Source organism: Pristiophorus japonicus, chromosome 1, assembly GCF_044704955.1.
Source record: "Pristiophorus japonicus isolate sPriJap1 chromosome 1, sPriJap1.hap1, whole genome shotgun sequence".
Lineage (NCBI taxonomy): Eukaryota > Metazoa > Chordata > Chondrichthyes > Pristiophoridae > Pristiophorus > Pristiophorus japonicus.
In genome coordinates this window covers 459,585,983-459,612,507 of record NC_091977.1, presented here as the reverse complement: position 1 = coordinate 459,612,507, position 26,525 = coordinate 459,585,983, and the positions used below count along the sequence as shown (strand labels likewise).

At 43.3% G+C, this 26,525-nt stretch overlaps 1 protein-coding gene across 1 annotated transcript in view; it reads left to right on the top strand.

Moving 5' to 3' along the window:
- Positions 1-25,256, top strand: part of osgin2 (oxidative stress induced growth inhibitor family member 2) — a 32,163-nt gene extending 6,907 nt beyond the window's left edge. Inside the window, exon 5 of the mRNA XM_070876186.1 lies at positions 24,245-25,256. Within this exon, the coding sequence (XP_070732287.1) occupies positions 24,245-25,256 (1,012 nt within the window). The remainder of the gene's footprint in view (positions 1-24,244) is intronic.
- Positions 25,257-26,525: the final 1,269 nt, after the last annotated feature.

Genomic DNA, 26,525 nt, shown 5'->3' with positions numbered 1-26,525 from the left:
GAGCAGCACTATAACCCCAAACTGTTAGAAATTGCTGAAAGCTATCGTTTCGGGATTTAGAATCAAAAGGCTGATGAATGTATCAGTGATTACATCATTGCATTAAAGAAGCTATCTATAATTTTGGAAACTTTCAAAACCGAGCATTACGGGATCGTTTTGTTTGTGGGGTGAAAAATGATGCAATCAGAAGGAAGTTATTGATGATGGATGACTTGACTTTTGAGATTGCTTGTCAGACAGCGAGGTCGATGAGCATGGCCGAACAATATTCCCGAGAATTAAATAATAATTACGGTCATCAGTCATCCGAGGTAAATCACCTGCAGATTCAATGTAAAAGACGGGCATGGCCGAAAGGCTCAGAAACTGGAAATTCAACCAGAGCGTCGAAGTTGTACTATAGGTGCCTGGGACAAAACATTGCTCAAAGTTGTACATACGTGAAGGCAGAGTGTTTGTTCTGCAGGAAGACTGGGCATCTTGCGAAGGCATGCTGACTGAACGGTAAACCAGTTTTCAAAACTAAGAGTCCAGCGTTCAAAGCTATGAGTAGAAATCCAAAGAGACTACATAGCTTGGAAGAACAACAACAAGACGAGGAGATGTTAGAGTTACACGTCATCAGGAGCACGAGGTTAACGGACAGCGATTTGGAACGCATCAAAATCCACATAGATGTTGTGGGATTCAAGATACCAATGGAAATTGACACGGGTGCATCCGTGAGTGTAGTACCGGAGTCACTGTACCTCGACAAATTGCGTGATTTCCAATTGGAGAAATCCAAAATAGAGCTGCGAGGCTACTCGGGAGAGAAAGTTCCTGTGGTAGGTCTTATAACCATACGGCTGAAATATAAAAGATCAATTTCAGAACTTGCCTCTAATAGTAGTGAAAGGAGACAAGCCGGCCTTACTAGGAAGAAATTGGTTGAGCTCACTGAAGCTGGATTGGAGTAAGATTTTCTGTGTGGAAGCGAGATTTTCATCAACGGATGACGTTATCAAGAAGTATCCGAAGATGTTCTGCAAAACGGGCAGTCCGATCCAAGGCTTCAAGGTGAGTGTCAGGGTACAGAAGGATGCTAGATCATAGAAACATAGAAACATAGAAAATAGGTGCAGGAGTAGGCCATTCGGCCCTTCTAGCCTGCACCGCCATTCAATGAGTTCATGGCTGAACATGCAACTTCAGTACCCCATTCCTGCTTTCTCACCATACCCCTTGATTCCCCTAGTAGTAAGGACGTCCTCTAACTCCTTTTTGAATATATTTAGTGAATTGGCCTCAACAACTTTCTGTGGTAGAGAATTCCACAGGTTCACCACTCTCTGGGTGAAGAAATTCCTCCTCATCTCGGTCCTAAATGGCTTCCCCCTTATCCTTGGACTGTCTCCCCTGGTTCTGGACTTCCCCAACATTGGGAACATTCTTCCTGCATCTAACCTGTCTAACCCCGTCAGAATTTTAAACGTTTCTATGAGGTCCCCTCTCATTCTTCTGAACTCCAGTGAATACAAGCCCAGTTGATCCAGTCTTTCTTGATAGGTCAGTCCCGCCATCCCGGGAATCAGTCTGGTGAACCTTCGCTGCACTCCCTCAATAGCAAGAATGTCCTTCCTCAGGTTAGGAGACCAAAACTGTACACAATACTCCAGGTGTGGCCTCACCAAGGCCCTGTACAGTTGTAGCAACACCTCCCTGCCCCTGTACTCAAATCCCCTCGCTATGAAGGCCAACATGCCATTTGCTTTCTTAACCGCCTGCTGTAACTGCATGCCAACCTTCAATGACTGATGTACCATGACACCAAGGTCTCTTTGCACCTCCCCTTTTCCTAATCTGTCACCATTCAGATAATAGTCTGTCTCTCTGTTTTTACCACCAAAGTGGATAACCTCACATTTATCCACATTATACTTCATCTGCCATGCATTTGCCCACTCACCTAACCTATCCAAGTCGCTCTGCAGCCTCATAGCATCCTCCTCGCAGCTCACACTGCCACCCAACTTAGTGTCATCTGCAAATTTGGAGATACTACATTTAATCCCCTCATCTAAATCATTAATGTACAGTGTAAATAGCTGGGGCCCCAGCACAGAACCTTGCGGTACCCCACTAGTCACTGCCTGCCATTGTGAAAAGTCCCCATTTACTCCTACTCTTTGCTTCCTGTCTGACAACCAGTTCTCAATCCATGTCAGCACACTACCCCCAATCCCATGTGCTTTAACTTTGCACATTAATCTCTTGTGTGGGACCTTGTCGAAAGCCTTCTGAAAGTCCAAATATACCACATTAACTGGTTCTCCCTTGTCCACTCTACTGGAAACATCCTCAAAAAATTCCACAAGATTTGTCAAGCATGATTTCCCTTTCACAAATCCATGCTGACTTGGACCTATCATATTACCTCTTCCCAAATGTACTGCTATGACATCCTTAACAATTGATTCCATCATTTTACCCACTACCGATGTCAGGCTGACCGGTCTATAATTCCCTGTTTTCTCTCTCCTTCCTTTTTTAAAAAGTGGGGTTACATTGGCTACCCTCCACTCCATAGGAACTGATCCAGAGTCAATGGAATGTTGGAAAATGACTGTCAATGCATCCACTATTTCCAAGGCCACCTCCTTAAGTACTCTGGGATGCAGTCCATCAGGCCCTGGGGATTTATCGGCCTTCAATCCCATCAATTTCCCCAACACAATTTCCCGACTAATAAGGATTTCCCTCAGTTCCTCCTCCTTACTAGACCCTCCGACCCCTTTTATATCCGGAAGGTTGTTTGTGTCCTCCTCAGTGAATACCGAACCAAAGTACTTGTTCAATTGGTCCGCCATTTCTTTGTTCGGTTTACTACAAGCCACGTTCCGTACCAAATGCACTCAAGGAGAAAGTTGAGCAAGAACTCAAAAGATTAGAGACTGAGAACATTATTTGTAAGATAGATCAATATAATTGGGCTACACCCATTGTTGTTGTACCTAAGTCCGATGGTAAGGTAAGATTGTGTGGTGATTATAAAGTAACCATAATCCAGGTTCTAGAGGGTAATGTCCCCAATACATTGCCGAATATAGAAGATGTGTTCACAACACTGACAGGTGGTCAAATCTTCTCAAAACTGGATCTTACGAATGCCTACTTACAGCTTGAACTAGATGAGGAGTCCAAGTCATGTTTGACTATAAATAGGCCTATATCAATTTAATAGGCTACCGTTTGGAATGTCTTCCACCCCTGCCATATTCCAAGGGGTGATGAACCAGATTTTGCAAGGTATTGAAGGGGTAGTATGTTATTTGGATGACATACTAATTTCAGCACCAAATAGGCAAATTCATAATAACATATTGAATGAAGTCCTCAAACGGCTAGAGAAGCACAGAGTACAAGTGTCTGCTCGTAAATGTGAGTTATTTAAAAACTCAGTGGAGTACTTAGGATACAGAGTAGACAAAGATGGTTTACATCCAACCATGGAAAAATTGGATGCAATTAGAAATGCACCCACTCCCAGGAATGTCACTGAACTTCGTTCATTCCTGGGTTTTTTGAACTATTATGGGAAGTTCCTACCAAATTTGACTACAGTATTACATCCAGTGAATGAACTATTGAAAAAACAGGTCCATTGGAAGTGGTCAAAAGAATACGATACAGCATTCAGGGAGTGTAAAAGCAAATTGGTAGAGAGCACCATGTTAGTTCACTATGACATATCTAAGGAGATTAAGCTAGCATGTGATGCCTCTCCGTATGGAGTTGGGGCAGTGATCGCTCATGTATTAAGTAGTAGGGAGGAGAGACCAATTGCTTTTGCTTCACGCACTCAGTGCCAGTGAGAGTAATTATGCGCAAATTGAAAGAGGAGCTTTGGCATTAAGTTTTGGGGTCAGGAAGTTTCACAAATACTTGTATGGTCGTAAGTTTACCATCGTTACGGACCATAAGCCCCTAACAGCAATCCTCCATCCAAAGTCCCCAGTTCCAACATTAGCCGCAGCCCGAATGCAGAAATGGGCTTTGAATTTGTCAGCATATACATATGATATTGAATACAGATGATCAGCTGATCACAGTAATGCTGATGCAATGTCTAGATTGCCTTTCCCATCACAAGTTTCACCCAATAGGGAAGAAGTGTTTTTATTTTTTATACATTGATGAATTGTCAGTCACAGCTGAAGAGATTGGTAGAGCAACCAAACGTGACCCAGTGATGTCAAAGTTGTATGATTATATTGCAAATGGGTGGCCAAACCAGGTAACAGACAAAGATGCACATCCATTCTTCATTCGTAGGAATGAATTATCAGTCGATAAAGATTGTATCATGTGGGGTGCAAGAGTGGTTATAACAAATAAATTCAGGTCCAAATTATTAGGAGACCTCCATGACCAGCGCCTGGGAATGTGCTTGACCAAGAGTTTTGCATGCAGTTATTTATGGTGGCCAGGTCTTGATAAAGATAGAGAGTACATCGTGAGTCAGTGTACGACATGTCAATTGATAAGCAAGCAACCATCACCAGTACCATTACAGCCATGGAAATGGCCTCCCAGGGAAAAGGCTACATATTGATTTTGCTGAGTTCGAAGGACAACAATTGTTCATTGTGATTGATAGCCATTCGAAGTGGGTTGAGGTGTTTCCAATGTGGGAAAATAACAAGAAGTAAAACATTGGACATTTTACAAAAATTATTTTCTGCTTTTGGCCTCCCTGAAGAAATGGTTTCGGATAATGGACCACAATTTCGTTCAGAAGAATTTGCACAATTCACAAGCAAAAATGGTGTGAAACATACCAAGGTTCCACCATACCATCCTGCTTCGAATGGCGCAGCAGAGCGCACTGTACAAATTATAAAACGTGCTCTCATAAAACAAATGTTAGATCCAAATCCAAGGAAATGACAGTTGTCATTGGATCACAAATTGGCTAATTTTTTGATTACATATCGAAATACTCCTCATACAACTACTGGTAGAACACTAGCAGAGTTGTTTCTCAAACGACAGCCACGAACCAGATTCTTGTTGTTAAAGCCAAATTTGGCACAGTCCGTAGAAGAGACACAATTAAGACAGAAAGAGAATCATGATAAAGGTAGAGTAAAAGAGAGGAGTATGAAATTAAACCAGAAGGTGAGAGTGAAGAACCATTACCATAAATGGTTAAAGTGGTTACCAGGAAGAGTGGTAAAGATATGTGGTCCTCGCACATATTTGGGAAAGATGTTTGATAATGGACAGGTTAGGTTTGTTCATATTGATCATATTTTACCTATAGACATGGAAGGAGTTGAAGGTGGGAATGATTCAATTATTTCTGACTCATCAGATAGTTTTGATACACCAGTAGCAAATCCTAAATCCAGTGTACTGGAAACAAATCCAGGAGAGAATCAGAAGGAAAGTCTGAGTCCAAGTCAGGAAAACAAAAAGCCTGAAGTTCGAGTGAGTTCAAATGAAAATCAAGGAAATTGCGTGGAGGAAAATATTCCTCAGGATGAGCCTCGAATGAGTGTGAAATTGACACCATGCTTGGAAGGTTCTGTTCGAGAGCAAAGGTATTCTCTTCGAAACAGAAAACAAGTGGTAAAGTTAAATTTGTAAATATGGAAAAAAACAAGTTTATATCCTGTGTTATGTATAAACATGAAAGTTATGTATGATTTTTGTTATAATAACTTCTTCATTCGTCTGTAAGCTTGTAATGTTTGTAGCTCCACACTGTGGATGTGGACGTATTGTGTACTGCAAGTGCAGGATTAATAATAAACCGAACCAGGCAGATTTTCCGGAGACTTTCGAGAGAGCTGCCTGCCATGTTAGGAAGCTGTGTGTGCTGTGCTCTGTGAATATATCACATAAACCAACTAGTTCTTAATAGCAGTTTGTGCTATGAATTCTTAAGCAAAGAGCCCATGAAGCAAATATATTACATACCCTTTGTAGAAAATGAAAGCTCTGCCAACTGTTAACCCAAGTGAAATGTCTAGTAATGTGTAATTAATCGAAAGGTTCTTCTCGTATCTGGATTCTAAGAATTGACTAATGTATATTTCTTCTCTTCAGACATACTAATACAAAAAGAAAGGATATACTTGCTTTGGAGGCAGTTCAGAGAAGGTTCACTAGGTTGATTCCGGGGATGAGGGGGTTGACTTATGAGGAAAGGTTGAGGAGGTTGAGCCTCTACTCATTGGAGTTCAGAAGAATGAGAGGTGATCTTATCAAAACGTATAAGGTTATGAGGGGGCTTGACAAAGTGGATGCAGAGAGGATGTTTCCACTGATGGGGGAGACTGGAACTAGAGGGCATGATCTTAGAATAAGGGGCCGCCCATTTAAAACAGAGATGAGGAGAAATTTCTTCTCTCAGAGGGTTGGAATTCGCTGCCTCAGAGAGCTGTGGAAGCTGGGACATTGAATAAATTTAAGACAGAAATAGACAGTTTCTTAAACGATAAGAGAATTAGGGGTTATGTGGAGCAGGCGGGGAAGTGGAGCTGAGTCCATGATCGGATCAGCCATGATCATATTAAATGACGGAGCAGGCTTGAGAGGCCGTATGGTCTACTGTTCCTATTTCTTACGTTCTTATGTTCTCTTCCTATTCCCACATCATTACCTCTGGTGTCCCCCAAGGATCTATTCTTGGCCTCCTCCTATTTCTCAACTGTATGCTGACCCTTGGTGACATCATCGGAAAAAACGGCATCAGTTTCTAAATGTATGCTGACGACACTCTCACCACCACTTCTCTCGACTTCTCCCCGGTCTCTAAATTTTCGACATCCAGTACTGGATGAGCAGAAATTTTCTCCAATTAAATATTGGAGAGACCGAAGCCATTGTCTTTGGTTCACACCACAAACTGCGTTCCCTAACCACCAACTCTATCCCTTTCCCTAGCCTCTGTCTGAGGCTGAACCAGACTGTTCACAACCTAGGTGTTATACTTGACCCTGAAATGAGTTTCTGGCTACATATCTGCGACATAACTAAAACCGCCTATTTCCACCTCCGTAACATTGCCTGTCTCCACCCCTGCCTCAGCTCATCTGCTGACGAAACCCTCATCCATGCATTTGTTACCTGTAGACGTGACTACTCCAACACACTCCTGGCTGCCCTACATAAACTTGAGGTCATCTAAAACTCGGTAGCCCATGTCTGAACTTGCACCAAATCCCGCTCACCCATCACCCCTGTGCTCGCTGACTTGCATTGGCTCCCGTTTAAGCAATGCCTCGATTTCAAAATTCTCAGCCTTGTTTACAAATCCCTCCTGGCCTCACTCCTCCCTATCTTTGTAATCTCCTTCAGCCTCACAGCCCCCCAAGATATCTGCATTCCTCAAATTCTGACCTCTTGAGCATCCCTGATTACATTTGCTCAGCAATCAGTGGCCGTGCCTTCAGCTGCCTAGGCCCCAAGCACTGGAATGCCCTCCGGAAACCTCTCCGCCTCTCTACCTTTATTTCCTCCTTCAAGATGCTCCTTAAAACCTATCTCTTGAACCAAGCTTTTGGTCATCTGCTGTAAATTCTTCTTGTCTAGCTTGGTGTCAAATTAATTTTTTTATCTTATAACACTCCTGTGAGGCACCTTGGGACATTTTACTATGTTAAAGGCACTATATAGACACATGTTATTGTTGCTGGAGAATGTGCATTCCTTAGGTGCAAGGTCAAGAAAGAAGGGGTGAAGGCTAGTTGTATCAGCTTTCCTCCTGCTTTATATTGCCATACGATTCCAGAGCGGTGCAGATGTAAGCCTGTGGCTGCAATAAGCGCAGGCCCAATGATGTCATGATAATGAGAGTTCCCAGCCATCCGCCACTTTTTTTCGCCTGTGGGGCACCCAGATGCAGGGTAGCCCAACACAGTTTTTTTCAGGTTTGCACCTGGAACTTCCCTCAGGCTGGCAGCAAACCAAAGAGAACCGGAGCAGCGAGCTGGTGGAGTATAAATTGAGCAAGAGGCCGAGAGACAGTGAGGACCGGAGCAGTGGCGACAGCGAGCGGGCAGAGTATAAATTGGGCAAGAGGCCGAGACAGTGTGGACTGGAGCAGTGGCAGCAGCAAGCTGGCGGAGTATAAATTGAGCAAGAGGCCGAGAGACAGCGTGGACTGGAGCAGTGGCGGCAGCGAGCGGCGGAGTATAAATTGAGCAAGAGGCCGAGAGACAGTGTGGACTGGAGCAGTGGCGTCAGCGAGCTGGCGAAGAGCCGATAGCAACTCAACACAGGAGTGACGTCAGAAACAAAAAGTGACATCGGCACAAGGGAAGGAGCTGATTGGTGAGTTGCTGGTGAGTCTTCGAGTGTTAAGTTTATTTCATAGTTTAGTTTATAGTCTATTAAGTAGAGACATGGCAGGGCAGCTCAGCCCCATGTCGTGCACATCGTGTGGCATGTGGGAAGTCCTGGACGCTTTGCAAAGCCTGGACGACCACATGTGCAGGAGGAGTCTCCAGCTGCAGTAACTTGAGCTCTGCGTTTAGGAGCTTGAACGGCGACTGGAGTCATTGCGGTGCATCTGCGAGGCTGGGAGCTATGTGGATAGCATGTTTCTAGAGGTGGTCACCATGCAGCTTGAGAGTGTGCAGGCAGGGAGGAAGTGGGTGACCACCAGACAAAAGAGGAGGACTAGGCAGGTAGGGCAGGAGTCCCCCGAGTGAATCTTGCTCTCCAACCAGTATTCTGTTCTGAGTACTGGTGAGGGCGATGGTACCTCTGGGGAGTGCAGCCAGAGCCAAGTCCATGGCCCCACGGGTGGCTCAGCTGCACAGGAGGGGGGAGGAAGAAGAATTAAAGAGCAATAGTGGTAGGGGATTTGATGGTAGGGGATTTGATAGTCAGGGGAGCAGACAGGCATTTCTGCGGCTGCAGACGTGACTCCAGGATGGTATGTTGCCTCCCTGGTGCCAGGGTCATGGATGTCACCGAGTGGCTGCAAGACATTCTGGGGGGAGAGGGTGAACAGCCAGAGGTCATGGTCCATATTGGTACCAATGACATAGATAAAAAGAGGGATGAGTTCCTGCAGGCAGAGTTTAGGGAGCCAGGAGAGATTAAAAAGCAGGACCTCAAAAGTAGTAATAGAAAACATAGAAAATAGGTGCAGGAGTAGGCCATTCGGCCCTTCAAGCCTGCACCACCATTTGATAAGATCATGGCTGATCATTCCCTCAATACCCCTTTTCCTGCTTATCTCCATACCCCTTGATCCCTTTAGCCGTAAGGGCCATACCTAATTCCCTCTTGAATATATCCAATGAACTGGCATCAACAACTCTCTGCGGCAGGGAATTCCACAGGTTAACAACTCTGAGTGAAGAAGTTTCTCCTCATCTCAGTCCTAAATGGCCTTCCCCTTATCCTAAGACTGTGTCTCCTGGTTCTGGACTTCCCCAACATTGGGAACAATCTACCCGCATGTAACCTGTCCTTCCCGTCAGAATCTAAATGTTTCTATGAGATCCCCTCTCATCCTTCTAAATTCCAGTGTATAAAGGCCCAGTTGATCGAGTCTCTCCTCATATGTCAGTCCTGCCATCGCGGGAATCCGTCTGGTGAACCTTCGCTGCACTCCCTCAACAGCAAAAACGTCCTTCCTTAGATTAAGAGACCAAAATTGAACACAATATTCCAGATGAGGCCTCACCAAGGCCCTGTACAACTGCAGTAAGACCTCCCTGCTCCTATACTCAAATCCCCTAGCTATGAAGGCCAACATACCATTTGCCTTCTTTACCGCCTGCTGTACCTGTATGCCAATTTTCAATAACTGATGAACCATGACACCCAAGTCTCGTTGCACCTCTTCTTTTCCTAATCTTCCACCATTCAGATAATATTCTGTCTTCGCGTTTTTGCCCTCAAAGTGGATAACCTCACATTTATCCACATTATACTGCATCTGCCATGCATTTTTCCACTCACCTAACCTGTCCAAGTCACCCTGCAGCCTCTTAGCCTCCCCCTCACAGCTCACACCACCACCCAGTTTAGTGTCATCTGCAAACTTGGAGATATTACACTCAATTCCTTCATCCAAATCATTGATGTATATGTAAAGAGCTGGGGTCCCAGCACTGAGCCCTGCGGCACTCCACTAGTCACTGCCTGCCATTCTGAAAAGGACCCGTTTATCCTGACTCTCTGCTTCCTGTCTGCCAACCAGTTCTCTATCCACGTGAGTATATTACCCCCAATACCACGTGCTTTGATTTTATACACCAATCTCTTGTGTGGGACCTGGTCAAAAGCCTTTTGAAAGTCCTAATACACCACATCCACTGGTTCTCCCTTGTCCACTCTACTAGTTACATCCTCAAAAAATTCCAAAAGATTAGTCAAGCATGATTTCCCCATCATAAGTCCATGCTGACTTGGAACGATCCTGTCACTGCTTTCCAAATGCACTGCTATTTCATCCTTAATAATTGATTCCAACATTTTCCCCACCATTGATGTCAGGCTAACCGGTCTATAATTACCCGCTTTCTATCGCCCTCCCTTTTTAAAAAGTGGTGTTACATTAGCTACCCTCCAGTCCATAGGAACTGATCCCGAGTCGATAGACTGTTGGAAAATGATCACCAATGCATCCACTATTTCTACGGCCACTTCCTTAAGTACTCTGGGATGCTGACTATCAGGCCCCGGGGATTTATCGGCCTTCAATCCCATCAATTTCCCTAACACAATTTCCCGCCTAATAAGGATATCCTTCAGTTCCTCCTTCTCACTAGACCCTCCGTCCCCTAGTACTTTCGGAAGGTTATTTGTGTCTTCCTTCATGAAGACAGAACCAAAGTATTTGTTCAATTGGTCTGCCATTTCTTTGTTCCCCATTATAAATTCACCTGAATCCGACTGCAAGGGACCTACATTTGTCTTCGCTAATCTTTTTTTTTCACATATCTATAGAAGATTTTGCAGTCAGTTTTTATGTTCTCAGCAAGCTTCTTCTCGTACTCTATTTTCTCCCCCTTAATTAAACCCTTTGTCCTCCTCTGCTGAATTCTAAATTTCTCCCAGTCCTCAGGTTTGCTGCTTTTTCTGGCCAATTTATATGCCTCTTCCTTGGATTTAGCACTATCCTTAATTTCCCTTGTTAGCCACGGTTGAGCCACCTTCCCCATTTCATTTTTACTCCAGACAGGGATGTACAATTGCTGAAGTTCATCCATCTGATCTTTAAATGTTTGCCATTGCCTATCCACCGTCAACTCTTTAAGTATCATTTGCCAGTCTACTCTCGCCAATTCACACCTCAAACCATCGAAGTTACCTTTCCTTAAGTTCAGGGCCCTAGTTTCTGAATTAACTGTGTCACTCTCCATCCTAATAAAGAATTCTACCATGTTATGGTCACTCTTCCCCAAGGGGCCTCGCACAACAAGATTGCTAATTAGTCCTTTCTCATTACACATCACCCAGTCGAGGATGGCTAGCTCCCTGGTTGGTTCCTCGACATATTGGTCTAGAAAACCATCCCTAATACACTTCAGGAAATCCTCCTCCACTGCATTGCTACCAGTGTGGTTAGCCCAATCTATATGTAGATTAAAGTCACCCATGATAACTGCTGTACCTTTATTGCATGCATCCCTTATATCTTGTTTGATGCTGTCCCCAACCTTACTACTACTGTTTGGTCGTCTGTACACAACTCCCACTAGCGTTTTCTGCCCCTTGGTATTCCGTAGCTCCACCCATACCGATTCCACATCATCCAAGCTAATGTTCTTCCTTACTATTGCATTAATTTCCTCTTTAACCAGCAATGCCACCCCGCCTCATTTTCCTTTCTGTCCAGCCTTCCTAAATGTCGAATACCCCTGGATGTTGAGTTCCCTACCTTGGTCACCCTGGAGCCATGTCTCCGTGATGCCAATTACATCATATCCGTTAACTGCTATCTGCGCAGTTAATTCGTCCACCTTATTCCGAATACTCCTCGCATTGAGGCATAGAGCCTTCAGGCTTGTCTTTCTAACACACTTTGCCCCTTTAGAATCTTGTTGTAATGTTGCCCTTTTTGCTTTTTGCCTTGGGTTTCTTTGCCCTCCACTTTTACTTTTTTTCGTTCTATCTTTTGCTTCTGCCCCCATTCTACTTCCCTCTGTCTCCCTGCATAGGTTCCTATCCCCCTGCCATATTAGTTTAACCCCTCCCCAACAGCACGAGCAAACACTCCCCCTAGGACATTGGTTCCGGTCCTGCCCAGGTGCAGATCGTCCGGTTTGTACTGGTCCCACCTCCCCCAGAACCGGCTCCAATGTCCCAGGAATTTGAATCCCTCCCTGCTGCACCACTCCTCAAGTCACGTATTCATCTGAGCTATCCTGCGATTCCTACTCTGACTAGCACTAATCCTGAGATTACTACTTTTGAGGTCCTACTTTTTAAATTTAGCTCCTAGCTCCCTAAATTCGTCTTGTAGGACCTCATCTCTTTTTTTTTACCGACATCGTTGGTATCTATATGCACCACGACAACTGGCTGTTCACCCTCCCTTTTCAGAATGTCCTGCACCCTGGGTTACTGCCGGTGCCATGTGTTAGTGAGTATAGAAATAGAAGGATAAAGATGAATGCGTGGTAGGAGAGCTGGTGCAGGCAGGAGGGCTTTAGATTGCTGAGGCATTGGGAACGTTTCAGGGGGAGGTGGAACCTGTACAAGCCGGATGGGTTGCACCTGAACTGAGCCAGGACCAGTATCCTCGCGGGAGGGTTTGTAGTGCTGTTGGGGAGGGTTTAAGCTAGCTTGGCAGGGGGATAGGAATCAGAGATTAGATCCAGTGGGAAGAGAAGCAAAGCTGGAATTGGGCAGCAGAAAAGTAGAAAGTGAATTTGGAAGACAGAGGAAATAAGAGTTGGAAAATAGACAACAGGGGAGTTTGGCACCACTAAATGGTATGTACATCAATGCAAGGAGTATAGGGGATAAGGCAGATGAGCTGAGAGCACAGATAGACACTTGGGAGTACGATATTATAGCCATTATTGAGTCATGGTTGAAAGAAGGTAGGATAGCAGCTCAGTATTCCTGGTTACAGGGTTTTCAGACGAGATAGAGAGAGGGGGTAAAAAAGGAGAGGGAGTCACAGTATTAATTCATCATTGTCATAGGCGGTCCATCAGAATGAGGATGACTTGCTTCCACGCCAAAAAAGGATGAGTTCACAGGTGTTTCAATGAAAGACCTGAACGACATCCTCAAGGATGGAAGATGCCTGCGCGTGGATTTTTTTAACTTGTGGTGGCCGTTGCACACCAGCCACCGCATGGACTTGACAGAGCTAGGTCTTGCTCCAATGGCAAGGATTACCCAAGTCGGCTGGAGACCAGCTCTGCTGCACGGACCTAGTGCGCACAAATATCGCAGAGTGGGCTGGCCCGCGCTGCCCCTGGGCCCCTGGCCCTGAACTCACACCTCCCCTGGGCCCCGATCACATTCCTCCAGAGTCTCTCGCCGCTCCTTCGCCACGATCTCGCCACTCCTGCTATATCTGCTGATGGCAAACATTTAAAGATCACATGGATGAACTTCAACAATTGTACATTATTGACTGGAGTAAAAATAAAATGGGGAAGGTGGCTCAACCGTGGCTAACAAGGGAAATTAGGGATAGTATTAAATCCAAGGAAGAGGCATATAAATTGGCCAGAAAAAGCAGCAAACCTGAGGACTGGGAGAAATTTAAAATTCAGCAGAGGAGGACAAAGGGTTTAATTAGGAGGGGGAAAATAGAGTATGCGAGGAAGCTTGCTGGGACATAAAAACTGACTGCAAAAGCTTCTATAGATATGTGAAGAGAAAAAGATTAGTGAAGACAAACATAGGTCCCTTGCAGTCAGAATCAGGTGAATTTATAATGGGGAACAAAGAAATGGCAGACCAATTGAACAAATACTTTGGTTCTGTCTTCACGAAGGAAGACACAAATAACCTTCCGGACATACTAGGGAACCGAGGGTCTTGCGAGAAGGAGGAACTGAAGGAATTCCTTATTAGGCGGAAATTGTGTTAGGGAAATTGATGGGATTGAAGGCCGATAATTCCCCAGGGCATCCCAGAGCACTTAAGGACGTGGCCCTCGAAATAGTGGATGCATTGGTGATCATTTTCCAACAGTCTATCGACTCGGGATCAGTTCCTATGGACTGGAGGGTAGCTAATGTAACATTACTTTTTAAGAAAGGAGGGAGAGAGAAAATGAGGAATTATAGATCGGTTAGCCTGACATCAGTAGTGGGGTAAATGTTGGAATTAATTATTAAAGATGAAATAGCAGCTCATTTAGAAAGCAGTTACAGGATCGGTCCAAGTCAGCATGGATTTATGAAAGGGAAATCATACTTGACAAATCTTCTAGAATTTTTTGATGATGTAACTAGTAGAGTGGACAAGGGAGAACCAGTTGAAGTGGTGTATTTGGACTTTCAAAAGGCTTTTGACAAGGTCCCATACAAGAGATTGGTGTGCAAAATTAAAGCACGTGGTATTGGGGGTAATGTACTGACGTGGATAGAGAACTGGTTGGCAGGCAGGAAGCAGAGAGTTGGGATAAATGGGTCCTTTTCAGAATGGCAGGCAGTGACTAGTGGGGTGCCGAAGGGCTCAGTGCTGGAACACCAGCTATTTACAACATACATCAATGATTTAGATGAAGGAATTGAGAGTAATATCTCCAAGTTTGCAGATGACACTAAGTTGGGTGGCGGTGTGAGCTGTGAGGAGGATGCTAAGAGGCTGCAGGGGGACTTGGACAGGTCAGGTGAATGCATGGCAGATGCAGTATAATGTGGATAAATGTGAGTTTATCCACTTTGGTGGCAAAAACATGAAGGCAGAATATTATCTGAATGGTGGCAGATTAGGAAAAGGGGAGGTGCAATAAGACCTGGGTGTCATGGTACATCAGTCTTTGCAGGTCGGCATGCAGGTGCAGCAGGCGGTGGAGAAGGCAAATGGCATGTTGGCCCTCATAGCTAAGGGATTTGAGTATAGGAGCAGGGAGGTCTTGCTGCAGTTGTACAGGGCCTTGGTGAGGCCTCATCTGGAATATTGTGTTCAGTTTTGGTCTCCTAATCTGAGGAAGGATGTTCTTGTTATTGAGGGAGTGCAGCTAAGGTTCACCAGACTGATTCCCGGGATGGCACGACTGACATATGAGGAGAGACTGCGCCTGTATTCACTGGAGTTTAGAAGAATGAGAGGGGATCTCATAGAAACATATAAAATTCTGACGGGACTGGACAGGTTAGATGCAGGAAGAATGTTTCCGATGGGGGAGTCCAGAACCAGGGGTCATAGTCTAAGGATAAGGGGTAAGCTATTTAGGACTGAGATGAGGAGAAACTTCTTCACTCAGAGAATTGTTAACCTGTGGCATTCTTTTCTGCAGAGTTGTTGATGCCAGTTCGTTAGATATATTCAAGAGGCAGTTGGATATGGCCCTTACGGCTAAAGAGATGAAGGGGTATGGAGAGAAAGCAGGAAAGGGGTACTGAGGTGAATGATCAGCCATGATCTTATTGAATGGCGGTGCAGGCTCGAAGTGCCGAACGGCCTACTCCTGAACCTATTTTCTATGTTTCTATCTGCCTACGCTCCAATCACCACCTGGAGCTTGATGACGTCACTCTTCGCTGCCATCACCCTCCTGCACCAGCTCATGCTGCTCCTTGAAGTAGTATGCCTCCACGCTGCTCCTTTTATGGCCCCGACCTGCTGCTGGTGTTCTCATGTTCTCACGCAGGTCGGGGCCTCCACGCCTCCGGCAATTACAGCTGTGAGAAGGGATGATATGTTAGAGGGGTCATCAAACGAGGCCATATGGGTTGAATTGAAGAACAAAAAAGGGGCAATCACACTACTGGGAGTGTACTATAGACCCCCAAACAGTCAGAGGGAGACAGAAGAACAAATATGTGGCAAGTTGCTGCTAAGTGCAAAAACTATAGAGCTGTAATAATATGGGATTTCAACTACCCTAATATCAACTGGAATAAAAAGCAGTGTGAATGGTACAGAGGGTGCAGAATTCCTAAAATGCATTCAGGAGACCTTCTTTAGCCAGTATGTAACAACCCAACAAGGGAGGGGGCAGTTCTGGATTGGATTTTGGGGAATGAAGAGCAGCAGGTGGAAGGGGTATCAGTGGGAGAGCATTTTGGTGCTAGTGATCATAATTCAATAAGATTTAGGGTAGTTATGGAAAAGAACAAAGGTGGACCAGGAAAAAAAGTTCTCAATTAGGGTAAAGCCAATTTTGCTGAGCTGAGATGGGATTTGGCCAAAGTGTACTGTCAATGGCTACTTGATGGTAAATCAGTGTCAGAGCAGTGGGAGACATTCAAGGTGGAGATCCTGAGGGTACAGAGCAAGTATGTTCCCTTTTAAAAAAAAAGGTGGGACTAATAAATCTCGAGCTCCCTGGATGTCAAGAGACAAGGGTGATAAAGAAAAAAAGGGAAGCTTATGACAGATTCCAAGAACTCAGTACTGCAGAGACTCGAGAGGAGTATAAGAAGTGCAGGGGTGCAATTAAAAAAGATATCAGGAAAACAAAGACAGAGCATGAAAGAATGTTGTAAAATCAGTGAAAACCCAAAGATGTTTTATAAATACATTAAGAGCAAGAGGATAACTGGAGAAAGAGTGGGGCCTATTAGAGACCATAAAGGAAATGTGTGTGTGTGGAGACAGAAGATATGGGTATGATTCTTAATGAATACTTTGCATCTGTTTTTACAAGAGAGGGGCGATGTAGACTTTGCAATGAGGGAAGAGTGTGAAATATTAGATGAGATAAACATAGTGAGAGAGAAAGTATTAAGAGGCTTAGCAGCTTTAAAAGTGGATAAATCCCCAGGCCCGGATGAAATGTATCCAGGCTGTTAAGAGAAGCAAAAGAGGAAATAGCAGAGGCTCTGACCATCATTTTCCAGGCTTCTCTGGCTACAGGTGTGATGCCAGAGGACTGGAGGACTGCTAATGTTGTAACTTTGTTTGAAAAGGGAGAAAGGGATAGACCAAGTAATTACAGGACAGTCAGCCTAACCTCAATGGTGGGAAAATTATTGGGAAAAGTTCTGAGGGACAGGATAAATCTTCATTTGAAAAGACATGAATTAATCAACGACAGTCATCATGGATTTGTCTGTCTGACTTGATTGAATTTTTCGAGGAGGTAACCAGGAGGGTCGATGAGGGCAGTGCATATGATTTAGTGTATATGGATTTTAGCAAAGCTTTTGATAAGGTCCCACATGGCAGACTGGTCACGAAAGTAAAAGCCCATGCGATCCAGCCCATGAGATCCAGCGCAAAGTGGCAAGTTGATCCAAAATTAGTTCAGAGGCAGGAAACAAAGAGTAATGGTTGATGGGTGTTTTTCTAACTGGAAGGCTGTATAAAGTGGGGTTCCACCAGGCTCAGTGCTGGGTCCCTTGCTTTTTGTGGTACATATCAATGACTTGGACTTGAATGTTGGGGGTATGATTAAGATGTTTGCAGGTGACACTAAAATAGGCTGTGTGGTTGATAATGAAGAAGAAAGCTGCGGATTGCAGGAAGATAGCAACGTACTGGTCAGGTGGGCAGAACAATGGCAAATGGAATTCAATCCGGAAAAGTGTGAGGTAATGCATTTCGGGAGGTCTAACAAGGCAAAGGAATACACATTAAATGGTACGACACTGAAAAGTGTAGAGGAACAAAGGGACCTTGGAGTGCAGGTCCACAGATCCCTAAAGGTTGCAGGTGAGGTAGATAAGGTGGTTAAGAAGGCACATGGAATACTTGCCTTTATTAGTCGAGGCATGGAATACAAGAGCAAGGAGGTTATGCTTGAACTGTATAAAACACTGGTTAAGCTGCAGCTGGAATACTATGTGCAGTTCTGGTCACCACATTACAGGAAAGATGTGATTGCACTGGAAAGGCTGCAGAGGAGATTTACAAGAATGTTAGCTAGACTGGAGAATTTTGGCTATGAGGAACGATTGGAGATGCTGGGTCTGTTTTCTTTGGAACAGAGGAAGCTGAGGGGAGACCTGATTGAAGTGTATAAAATTATGAAGGGCCTGGATAGAGTGGATAGGAAGGACCGGTTTCCCTTGGCAGAGGGAACATAGATTTAAAGTAATTGGGGGGAGGTTTAGAGGAGATATGAGGGGACATTTCTTCACCCAGAGAGTAGTGGGAGTCTGAAACTCACTGCCTGAAAAGGTGGTAGAGGCAGAAACCCTCATCACATTTAAAAAGTAGTTGGATGTGCACTTAAAGTGCTGTAACCTACAGGGCTATGGACCAAGAGCTGGAAAGCAGGATTAGGCTGGATAGCTCTTGGTCGGCCGGCACAGAAACGATGGACCAAAATGGTCTCCTTCTGTGCTGTAAATTTCCATGATTCTAACCTCAACAGCTTCAAATTTTGTATACTTACCAAGCGACTTTTGGGCTTTGAGGGCTTACAGTTGGTGCTTTTCTCTGGGGGAACAGTAGCATGGTGGTTATGTTATGGGACTATTAATCCAGAAGCCTGGGCTAATGATCCAGCAATGTGAGTTCAAATCCTGTCATGGCAGCTGGGCAATTTAAATTCAGTTAGTTAAATAAATCTGGAATTAAAAACTATTATCAGTCCTGGTGACCATGTAACTACTGGATTGTCAGAAAAAAAAACATTTGGTTCATTAATGTCCTTGAGGGAAGGAAATCTGCCATCTTTACCCAATCTGGCCTATGGGACTCCAGACTCACAACAATGTGGTTGACTCTTAATGGCCCTCTGAAAAGTTAAGGGAAATTAAGGATGGGTGATAAATGCTGGCTGTGCCAGCGATGCCCACATCCCATGAATGGAAAAAAAAGCCTGCAGTGCCAGGGAGTGGGCTGTATTAATGGTGCCCCTTCCCTTTCCCTCTATGTTAATGGCCAGGATAGGAAATGCTGGCACACTAGGAGTAGAGGAGTTCCTGGAAAATCTGTTCCCATGGAGCCAATTTTTCTCTTCTTGCATCTGTTGGATCGCCTGAACACAGGAAATTCGAATGAGAAAGGGCACATGCCCATGATGGATGATGTTTTGTTCATTTAATGGCAAACTAGTGGGTCTAGATACAGGAACAGCAAATTCTTCCCCATATAGCAACATCCTTCCGATGCCCCAGGCACTCCAACATTCCCAGAGAGGGAAGATATTATTTCAAAACCATTCCATAGAGTGCAGTATTTTAAGTTGATCCTCCCACATTCAATCAAATATGGATGTGGAGGTGGAGAGGATTAGCTTCTATAGCTACCTCATTCAAATCTTTATTCACTTATTGTTTGTGAAATATTATCTATTAATGTTTTGAACTGACCTGCCAATTGCTAATGATTTCATTCTTTCAATATTGCTCACTGTATTCCTTCTCAAAATTAATCCAGCCTGATGAAAGGAACTCATTTGTTTATTGAAAACATCCATTATGTGTTCATTTATGCAGTGTGTTGTGCTGTGTTCACAGATGCACAGGCTTCCTACCATGCCAATTTTTGAAAAGACTACACGATATGAATTGGTCAACAAATCTGATTGAGTTTAGAAGTGACAAGTCATCACCCAAAACCATATTGGTTAAAGTTACATGGACATTACCTGGAACGTTCATTTAAAAAAAATCTCTGAACAAGGGAGTCTATGAAATTCAGTTTGTTTTTAAATGGAAAATTAATGTTTATGAACTGATAGTGAGTTTTCACTAAAAATTAGGAAAGCAATAATATTTTTGTTGAAATTATTGATGTGCCAAATTTCTGTTAAAAACAGGCATCATTACACAAATATTCCTCGATTACTACAACAATAATTTGTTGTTATATAGCACCTGTAACGTAATGAAATGTCCTGAGGCACTTCAGAGGAACGTTATCAAACTAAATTTGACTCCGAGCCACATAAGGAGATATTAAGAAGAGGTACGTTTTAAAGAGCGTCTTAAAGGAGAGAGGGGTGGAGAGTCAGGGAGGTTTAGGGAGGGAATTCCAGCACTTAAGGACTTGGCAGCTGAAGGCACGGCCACCAATGTTGGAGCAATTAAAATTGGGGATGCAGAAGAGGTCAGAACTGGAGGAGCTCAGAGATTTCGGAGGGTTGTGGGACTGAGAGATTACAGAGATAGAGAGGGGCAAGGCCATATAGGGATTTGCAAACAAGGATAAGAATTTTTAAATTGACACGTTGCCGGACCGGGAGCCAATGTAGGTCAGTGAGCACAGAGGTGATGGAAAACAGTTTTGGATGAGCTTAAGTTTATGGAGGGTGGAAGATGGGAGGTCGGCCAGGAGACCATTAGAATAGTCAATTCTGAAGATAACAAAGTCATGGATGAGAGTTTCAGCAGCAGATGAGCTGAGGTAGGGGTGGGGATGGATGATGTTATGGAGGTGGAAATAGGCAGTCTTGGTGATGGAGTGGATACTAGCAGCATAGTGGATCCGGCGAATGTTTGGTGCGGAGGTGCGGCAGTATGCAACGGAACCAACCAGGGGGCAAGCTATCTTAGATCTGGTCCTATGTAATGAGACAGGATTAATAACCAATCTCCTAGTAAAGGATCCCCTCGGAATGAGTGATCATAGCATGATCTGAAATTGAAATTCAGATGGAAGGTGAGCAAGTTGGATCTATAACCAGCGTACTAAGCTTAAATAAAGGAGACTATGAAGGTATGAGGGCAGAGTTGGGTAGAATGGAGTGGGAAAATAGATTAAAGTGTAGGACGGTTGATGATCAGTGGTGTACATTTAAGGAGACATTTCACTACTCTCAAGAAAAATATATACCAGTGAAGAGGAAAGGGTGTAAGAGAAAAGATAGCCACCTGTGGCTAACTAAAGAAATAAAGGACGGTATCCAATTAAAAACAAGGGCATAGAATGTGGCCAAAGTTAGTGGGAGGACAGAAGACTGGGAAGCTTTTAAAAGCCAGCAAAGAACGACTAAAAAAATGATTATGAAAGGGAAGATAGACTATGAAAGCAAACTAGCACAAAATATAAAAACAGATAGCAAGAGTTTCTATAGGTATATAAAAAGGAAAAGGGTGGCTAAAATAAATGTATGTCCCTTAGAGGACAAGACTGAGGAATTAGTAATGGGGAACATTGAGATGGCTGAAATTCTGGACAAATATTTTGTATCAGTCTTTATGGTAGAGGACACTAACAATATTCCGACAGTGGATAGTCTAGGGGCCATGGGGGGGGAGGAACTTAACACAATCACTAAGGAGGTGGTACTTAGTAAGATAATGGGACTAAAGGCAGATACATCCCCTGGACCTGATGGAGAAGTAGCAGCAGGGATTGTACATGCATTGGTTGTAATTTACCAAAATTCCCTGGATTCTGGGGAGGTCCCAGCAGATTGGAAAACTGAAAATGTAACACCCCTATTTAAAAAAGGAGGAAAACTAGAGACAAGTTGGCCTAACATCTATGGTTGGGAAAATATTGGAGTCCATTATTAGAGAAGCAGGACATTTGGAAAAGTAAAATTCGGTCAGGCAGAGTCAGCATGGATTTATGAAGGGGGAGTCATGTTTGACAAATTTGCTGGAGTTCTTTGAAGATGCAATGAACAGGGTGGATAAAGGGGAACCAGTGGATGTGGTGTATTTGGACTTCCAGAAGGTATTAGACAAGGTGCCACATAAAGTATTATTGCACAAGATAAAAGTTCACGGGGTTGAGGGTAATATATTAGCATAGATAGAGGATTGGCTAACTAACAGAAAACAGAGAGTCGAGATAAATGGTTCATTCTCTGGTTGGCAACCAGTAACTAGTGGGGTGTCGCAGGGATCAGTGCTGGGACCCCAACTATTTACAATCTATATTAACGACTTGGAAGAAGGGACTGAGTGTAACGTAGCCAAGTTTACTGACGATACAAAGATGGGAGGAAAAGCAATGTGTGAGGAGGACACAAAAAATCTGCAAAAGGACATAGACAGGCTAAGTGAGTGGGCAAAAATTTGGCAGATGGAGTATAATGTTGGAAAGTGTGAGGTCATGCACTTTGGCTGAAAAAAAATCAAAGTGCAAGTTATTATTTAAATGGAGAAAGATTGCAAAGTGCCGCAGTACAGCGGGACCTGGGGGTACTTGTGCATGAAACACTAAAGGATAGTATGCAGGTACAGCAAGTGATCAGGAAGGCCAATGGTATCTTGGCGTTTAGTGCAAAGGGGATGGAGTATAAAAGCAGGGAAGTCTTGCTACAGCTATATAAGGTGGCGGTGGCGGCGGCGATGACGAGGAGGAGGAGGAGGAGGAGGAACAAATGTTCAGATATAGAGGTTGTTCGGTCTCATGCCTGGTATTTGTATTGCCATATTTATCTATATTTTATTTAATTAAACATTACACAGGACAAATGTTAAAAATATTTTTAGTAAACTATAATTGCATTTTAAACCGACAATATAGAAACATAGAAAATAGATGCAGGAGTAGGCCAATCGGCCCTTTGAGCCTGCACCGCCATTCAATAAGATAATGGCTGATCATTCCTTCAGTACCCGTTCCTGCTTTCTCTCCATACCCCTTGATCCCTTTAGCCACAAGGGCCATATCTAACTCCCTCTTGAATATATCCAATGAACTTGCATCAACAACTCTCTGCGGTAGGGAATTCCATAGGTTAACAACTCTGAGTGAAGAAGTTCCTCCTCATCTCAGTCCTAAATGGCTTACCCCTTATCCTACGACTATGTTCCCTGGTTCTGGACTTCCCCAACATCGGGAACATTCTTCCTGCATCTAACCTGTCCAGTCCCGTCAGAATTTTCTATGTTTCTATGAGATCCCCTCTCATCCTTCTAAACTCCAGTGAATACAGGCTCAGTCGATCCAGTCACTCCTCATATGTCAGTCCTGCCATCCCAGGAATCAGTCTGGTGAACCTCCGCTGCACTCCCTCAATAGCAAGAACGTCCTTCCTCAGATTCGGGGACCAAAACTGAACACAATATGCCAGCTGGGGCCTCACCAAGGCCCTGTACAACTGTAGTAAGACTTCCCTGCTCCTACACTCAAATCCCCTTGCTATGAAGGCCAACATACGATTTGCCGCCTTCAGCGCCTGCTGTACCTGCATGCCAACCTTTAGTGACTGATGAATCATGACACCCAGGTCTCGCTGCATCTCCCCTTTTCCTAATCTGCCACCATTCAGATAATATTCTGCCTTTGTGTTTTTGCCCCCAAAGTGGATAACCTCACATTTATCCACATTATACGGCATCTGCCATGTATTTGCCCACTCGCCTAACCTGTCCAATGCACGCTGCAGCCTCTTAGTGTCCTCCTCACAGCTCACACTGCCACCCAGTTTAGTGTCATCTGCAAACTTGGAGATATTACACTCAATTCCTTCATCCAGATCATTAATATATATTGTAAACAGCTGGGATCCCAGCACTGAGCCCCGCGGCACTCCACTAGTCACTGCCTGCCATTCTGAAAAGGACCCGTTAATCCCGACTCTCTGCTTCCTGTCTGCCAACCAGTTCTCTATCCACGTCAGTACATTACCCCCAATACCATGTGCTTTGATTTTGCACACCAATCTCTTGTGTGGGACCTGGTCAAAAAATATCACCTGCAATAAGCTCCATAAAGTTTAAATACAGCAATAATTATTTACATAAATCATGCAGTGTTCTTACCATTGGAGATTTTCAAATAGTTATTTCCATTACAGGACACCCTTTGAAAAGGATGGGAATATTTAAAATAAGGCATTGAGTATGTTTGAACTGACAATTTGTTTTACCCATAACATTTAGGCCTTCAGAAGAAATATTGTTCAACTAACCACCGACATTGTTACTTACAATTAAGAATGTTTGAATGGATTTTATTATTTAAAGTGCTTAGTGACACTTTTTAATAAGGCTGAATTCTATGTAACATTTGGCTCTGGTAATGACCAAATGCATTGGAACAACAAAATGAACTTTGCTCAAATGCAACATGAGGAGATTAAAGACTTGCACCATACTGATCCTTTAAGAATCATTAAATTAATTTCATAGTTTATAGTGTACCAATTGTTAGGCTGATAACAGAAGCAACTACAATCAAACAATAATAGTCAGGTGACCTGGTAATAGTTTGTATTTAAAAAAAGTATTTTTTTCTACAGAAACCTAATGAATGACAGAGCAACTCCAGAAGAAATAGCTTTATATTATAAAGACTATGTTAAGATTATGGGACTTCAGAAAAACTTTGTTGGCAACACTCAGGTCACTTCTGTTTCAAAGTTGCAGCAAGATCAAGAGAATGTAAAGGACAAAATGCCTAAGAGTGTCAAAATGGATATTACCACACAGCAGCTGCCTGCTACTGAAAATGGACTAGCTCACAGCCTTTGGGAAGTCAGAGGATATCAGAAAATTGGAGATGGATCGCATGTACCATTTTGCCTTTTCTCTGAGAATGTTGTCTTAGCCACTGGCACCTACGATTTACCTGCAAGGTTGGGGGTAGAGGGTGAAGACTTGCCTTTTGTATTTCACAGCATCTCAGCCTTTGAGTCTGCCATCAAAAACTGCAAAGTCAACCAGACCTCAGATCCTGTTCTCATTGTTGGTGCAGGGCTGACTGCAGCAGATGCAGTACTGTGTGCCTACCACCACAATATCTCGGTTATTCACACATTCAGAAGAAGTGTCACTGACCCAGGCTTAATCTTCAAACAGCTTCCTAAGAAGCTTTATCCAGAATATCACAAGGTTTATCACAAGATGTGCAATCAGTCCTACACCACAACCTCATTCCCTAACTACACAAGCTTTCCTGAAAACTGCATTGTTTCTTTCCAACCAGAGAAGAAATGCATTCTTCAGAGTACCTCAGGAGGAAACACTGTCCTAAATATCTCAATGGCCCTGGTGCTGATAGGTACTTACCCTAATCTATCCTTTCTTAAAGAGCATGGAAAGTACTTGGGAATAGATCCAAGTAAGCCCATTTCGTGTAAGCGAAACCCCATTGACATTGATCCCTATACATTTGAGTGTACCAAAGAGGCTAACTTCTTTGGTATGGGCCCACTAATTGGGGACAACTTTGTCCGTTTTCTTAAAGGTGGAGCTCTGGGTATCACAAGTTGTTTAGTGAAACGCTTAAAGAAAAAGGGAGTTAATTTCTGAAATAGGAGGTGATGATAGGTAGCAAAGTTTAGGATTAATGATGAACTTAGAGCTGTTATATTTACAACCAAAAGTCACCAACAGCAGTCTTTTAACAACATATTCAGGATACAAATAAGTCAGTGAATCCTGTTCCTTATTTTGATAATGGAGTGGAGGAAATAGTTCAGTTAATAGTCCATATATACCCAGTAGTAAGACTACCACACTCCAAAAATTAAAAATGTGCACATTTCTTTATGCAACAAGTGGCATTGAACTAACCAACAAGGTACAGGCAAGTCCATTCACAGAAATCCATCATTAGAACTGGATATTAAACTGTGAAAAGAAATGTGCACATAAAAGTGATTGCAAAATTAAAATCTCATGTCAGAATTACTTGGTGCTTTGGCCTTCTGCCCATCTATTTTCTTCCTCCACTTCATTTGATGGTCTATTATTTTCAGTGAGCCAAATGTTGCTTTGTATATTATCCCAATAGATATTAATAAGGTGTAGAATATTTCAGTAATTGTAAGTGTTTTCAACCACAATTATGCTGTTTAGGACAACTTTACAATACTTGTATGTTTGCTTTTTGAACATTCTAAAGCATCTAAAGATCTCCAAATGTCAAATTTCTCTCAAAGAATGCTGATTGCACACATATTTCTTCATCTGATGAGAAATTATACTGACAATTTAGAATATTTATATTGGAATATTTATAATGGAGTTGGACGTGACGTGAAAATCACAGATCAATTTCTCCATCTGTGACACCACTGTACCAGCAGGGAGACGAAAATCAGTATCTGTACACATATATTGAAGTCCTTGGGGGCAATTTTCCAACTTTGTGCTGGTATCAGGGATTCTCCTCCACTGACATCGCATAACAGAAATTCTAATACAGGCTGCACATGATTGGTTGACAATTAATTTGAATGATTGGAGGTTCAATCATTGTGCATACCAACATTTCCTGTTTGTGCTGATGGAAGTGCTGAGTTGGGAAATTAACCCTAGCTTTATAAAAAGTTTGGTAGAATGGAAATCATGTAAAGTTCAGTTAAATCTAAAATGTTCTCTTATTGATAAAGGTGACAAAGTGTGTGTTTCTGAACATGCTTTTTCTTTTTTGGTTGAGGACAATTTTGTTGTTTTTGAAGGAATCTTCATCCCTTCTCACTTTTTTGGGTTGTTCTGTACCATGCACCAACCTCAGTCAAGAGACACAAACCTAGATTTTCCACTTGAGCAAAAAGCCAAGCTGAGCATGATACG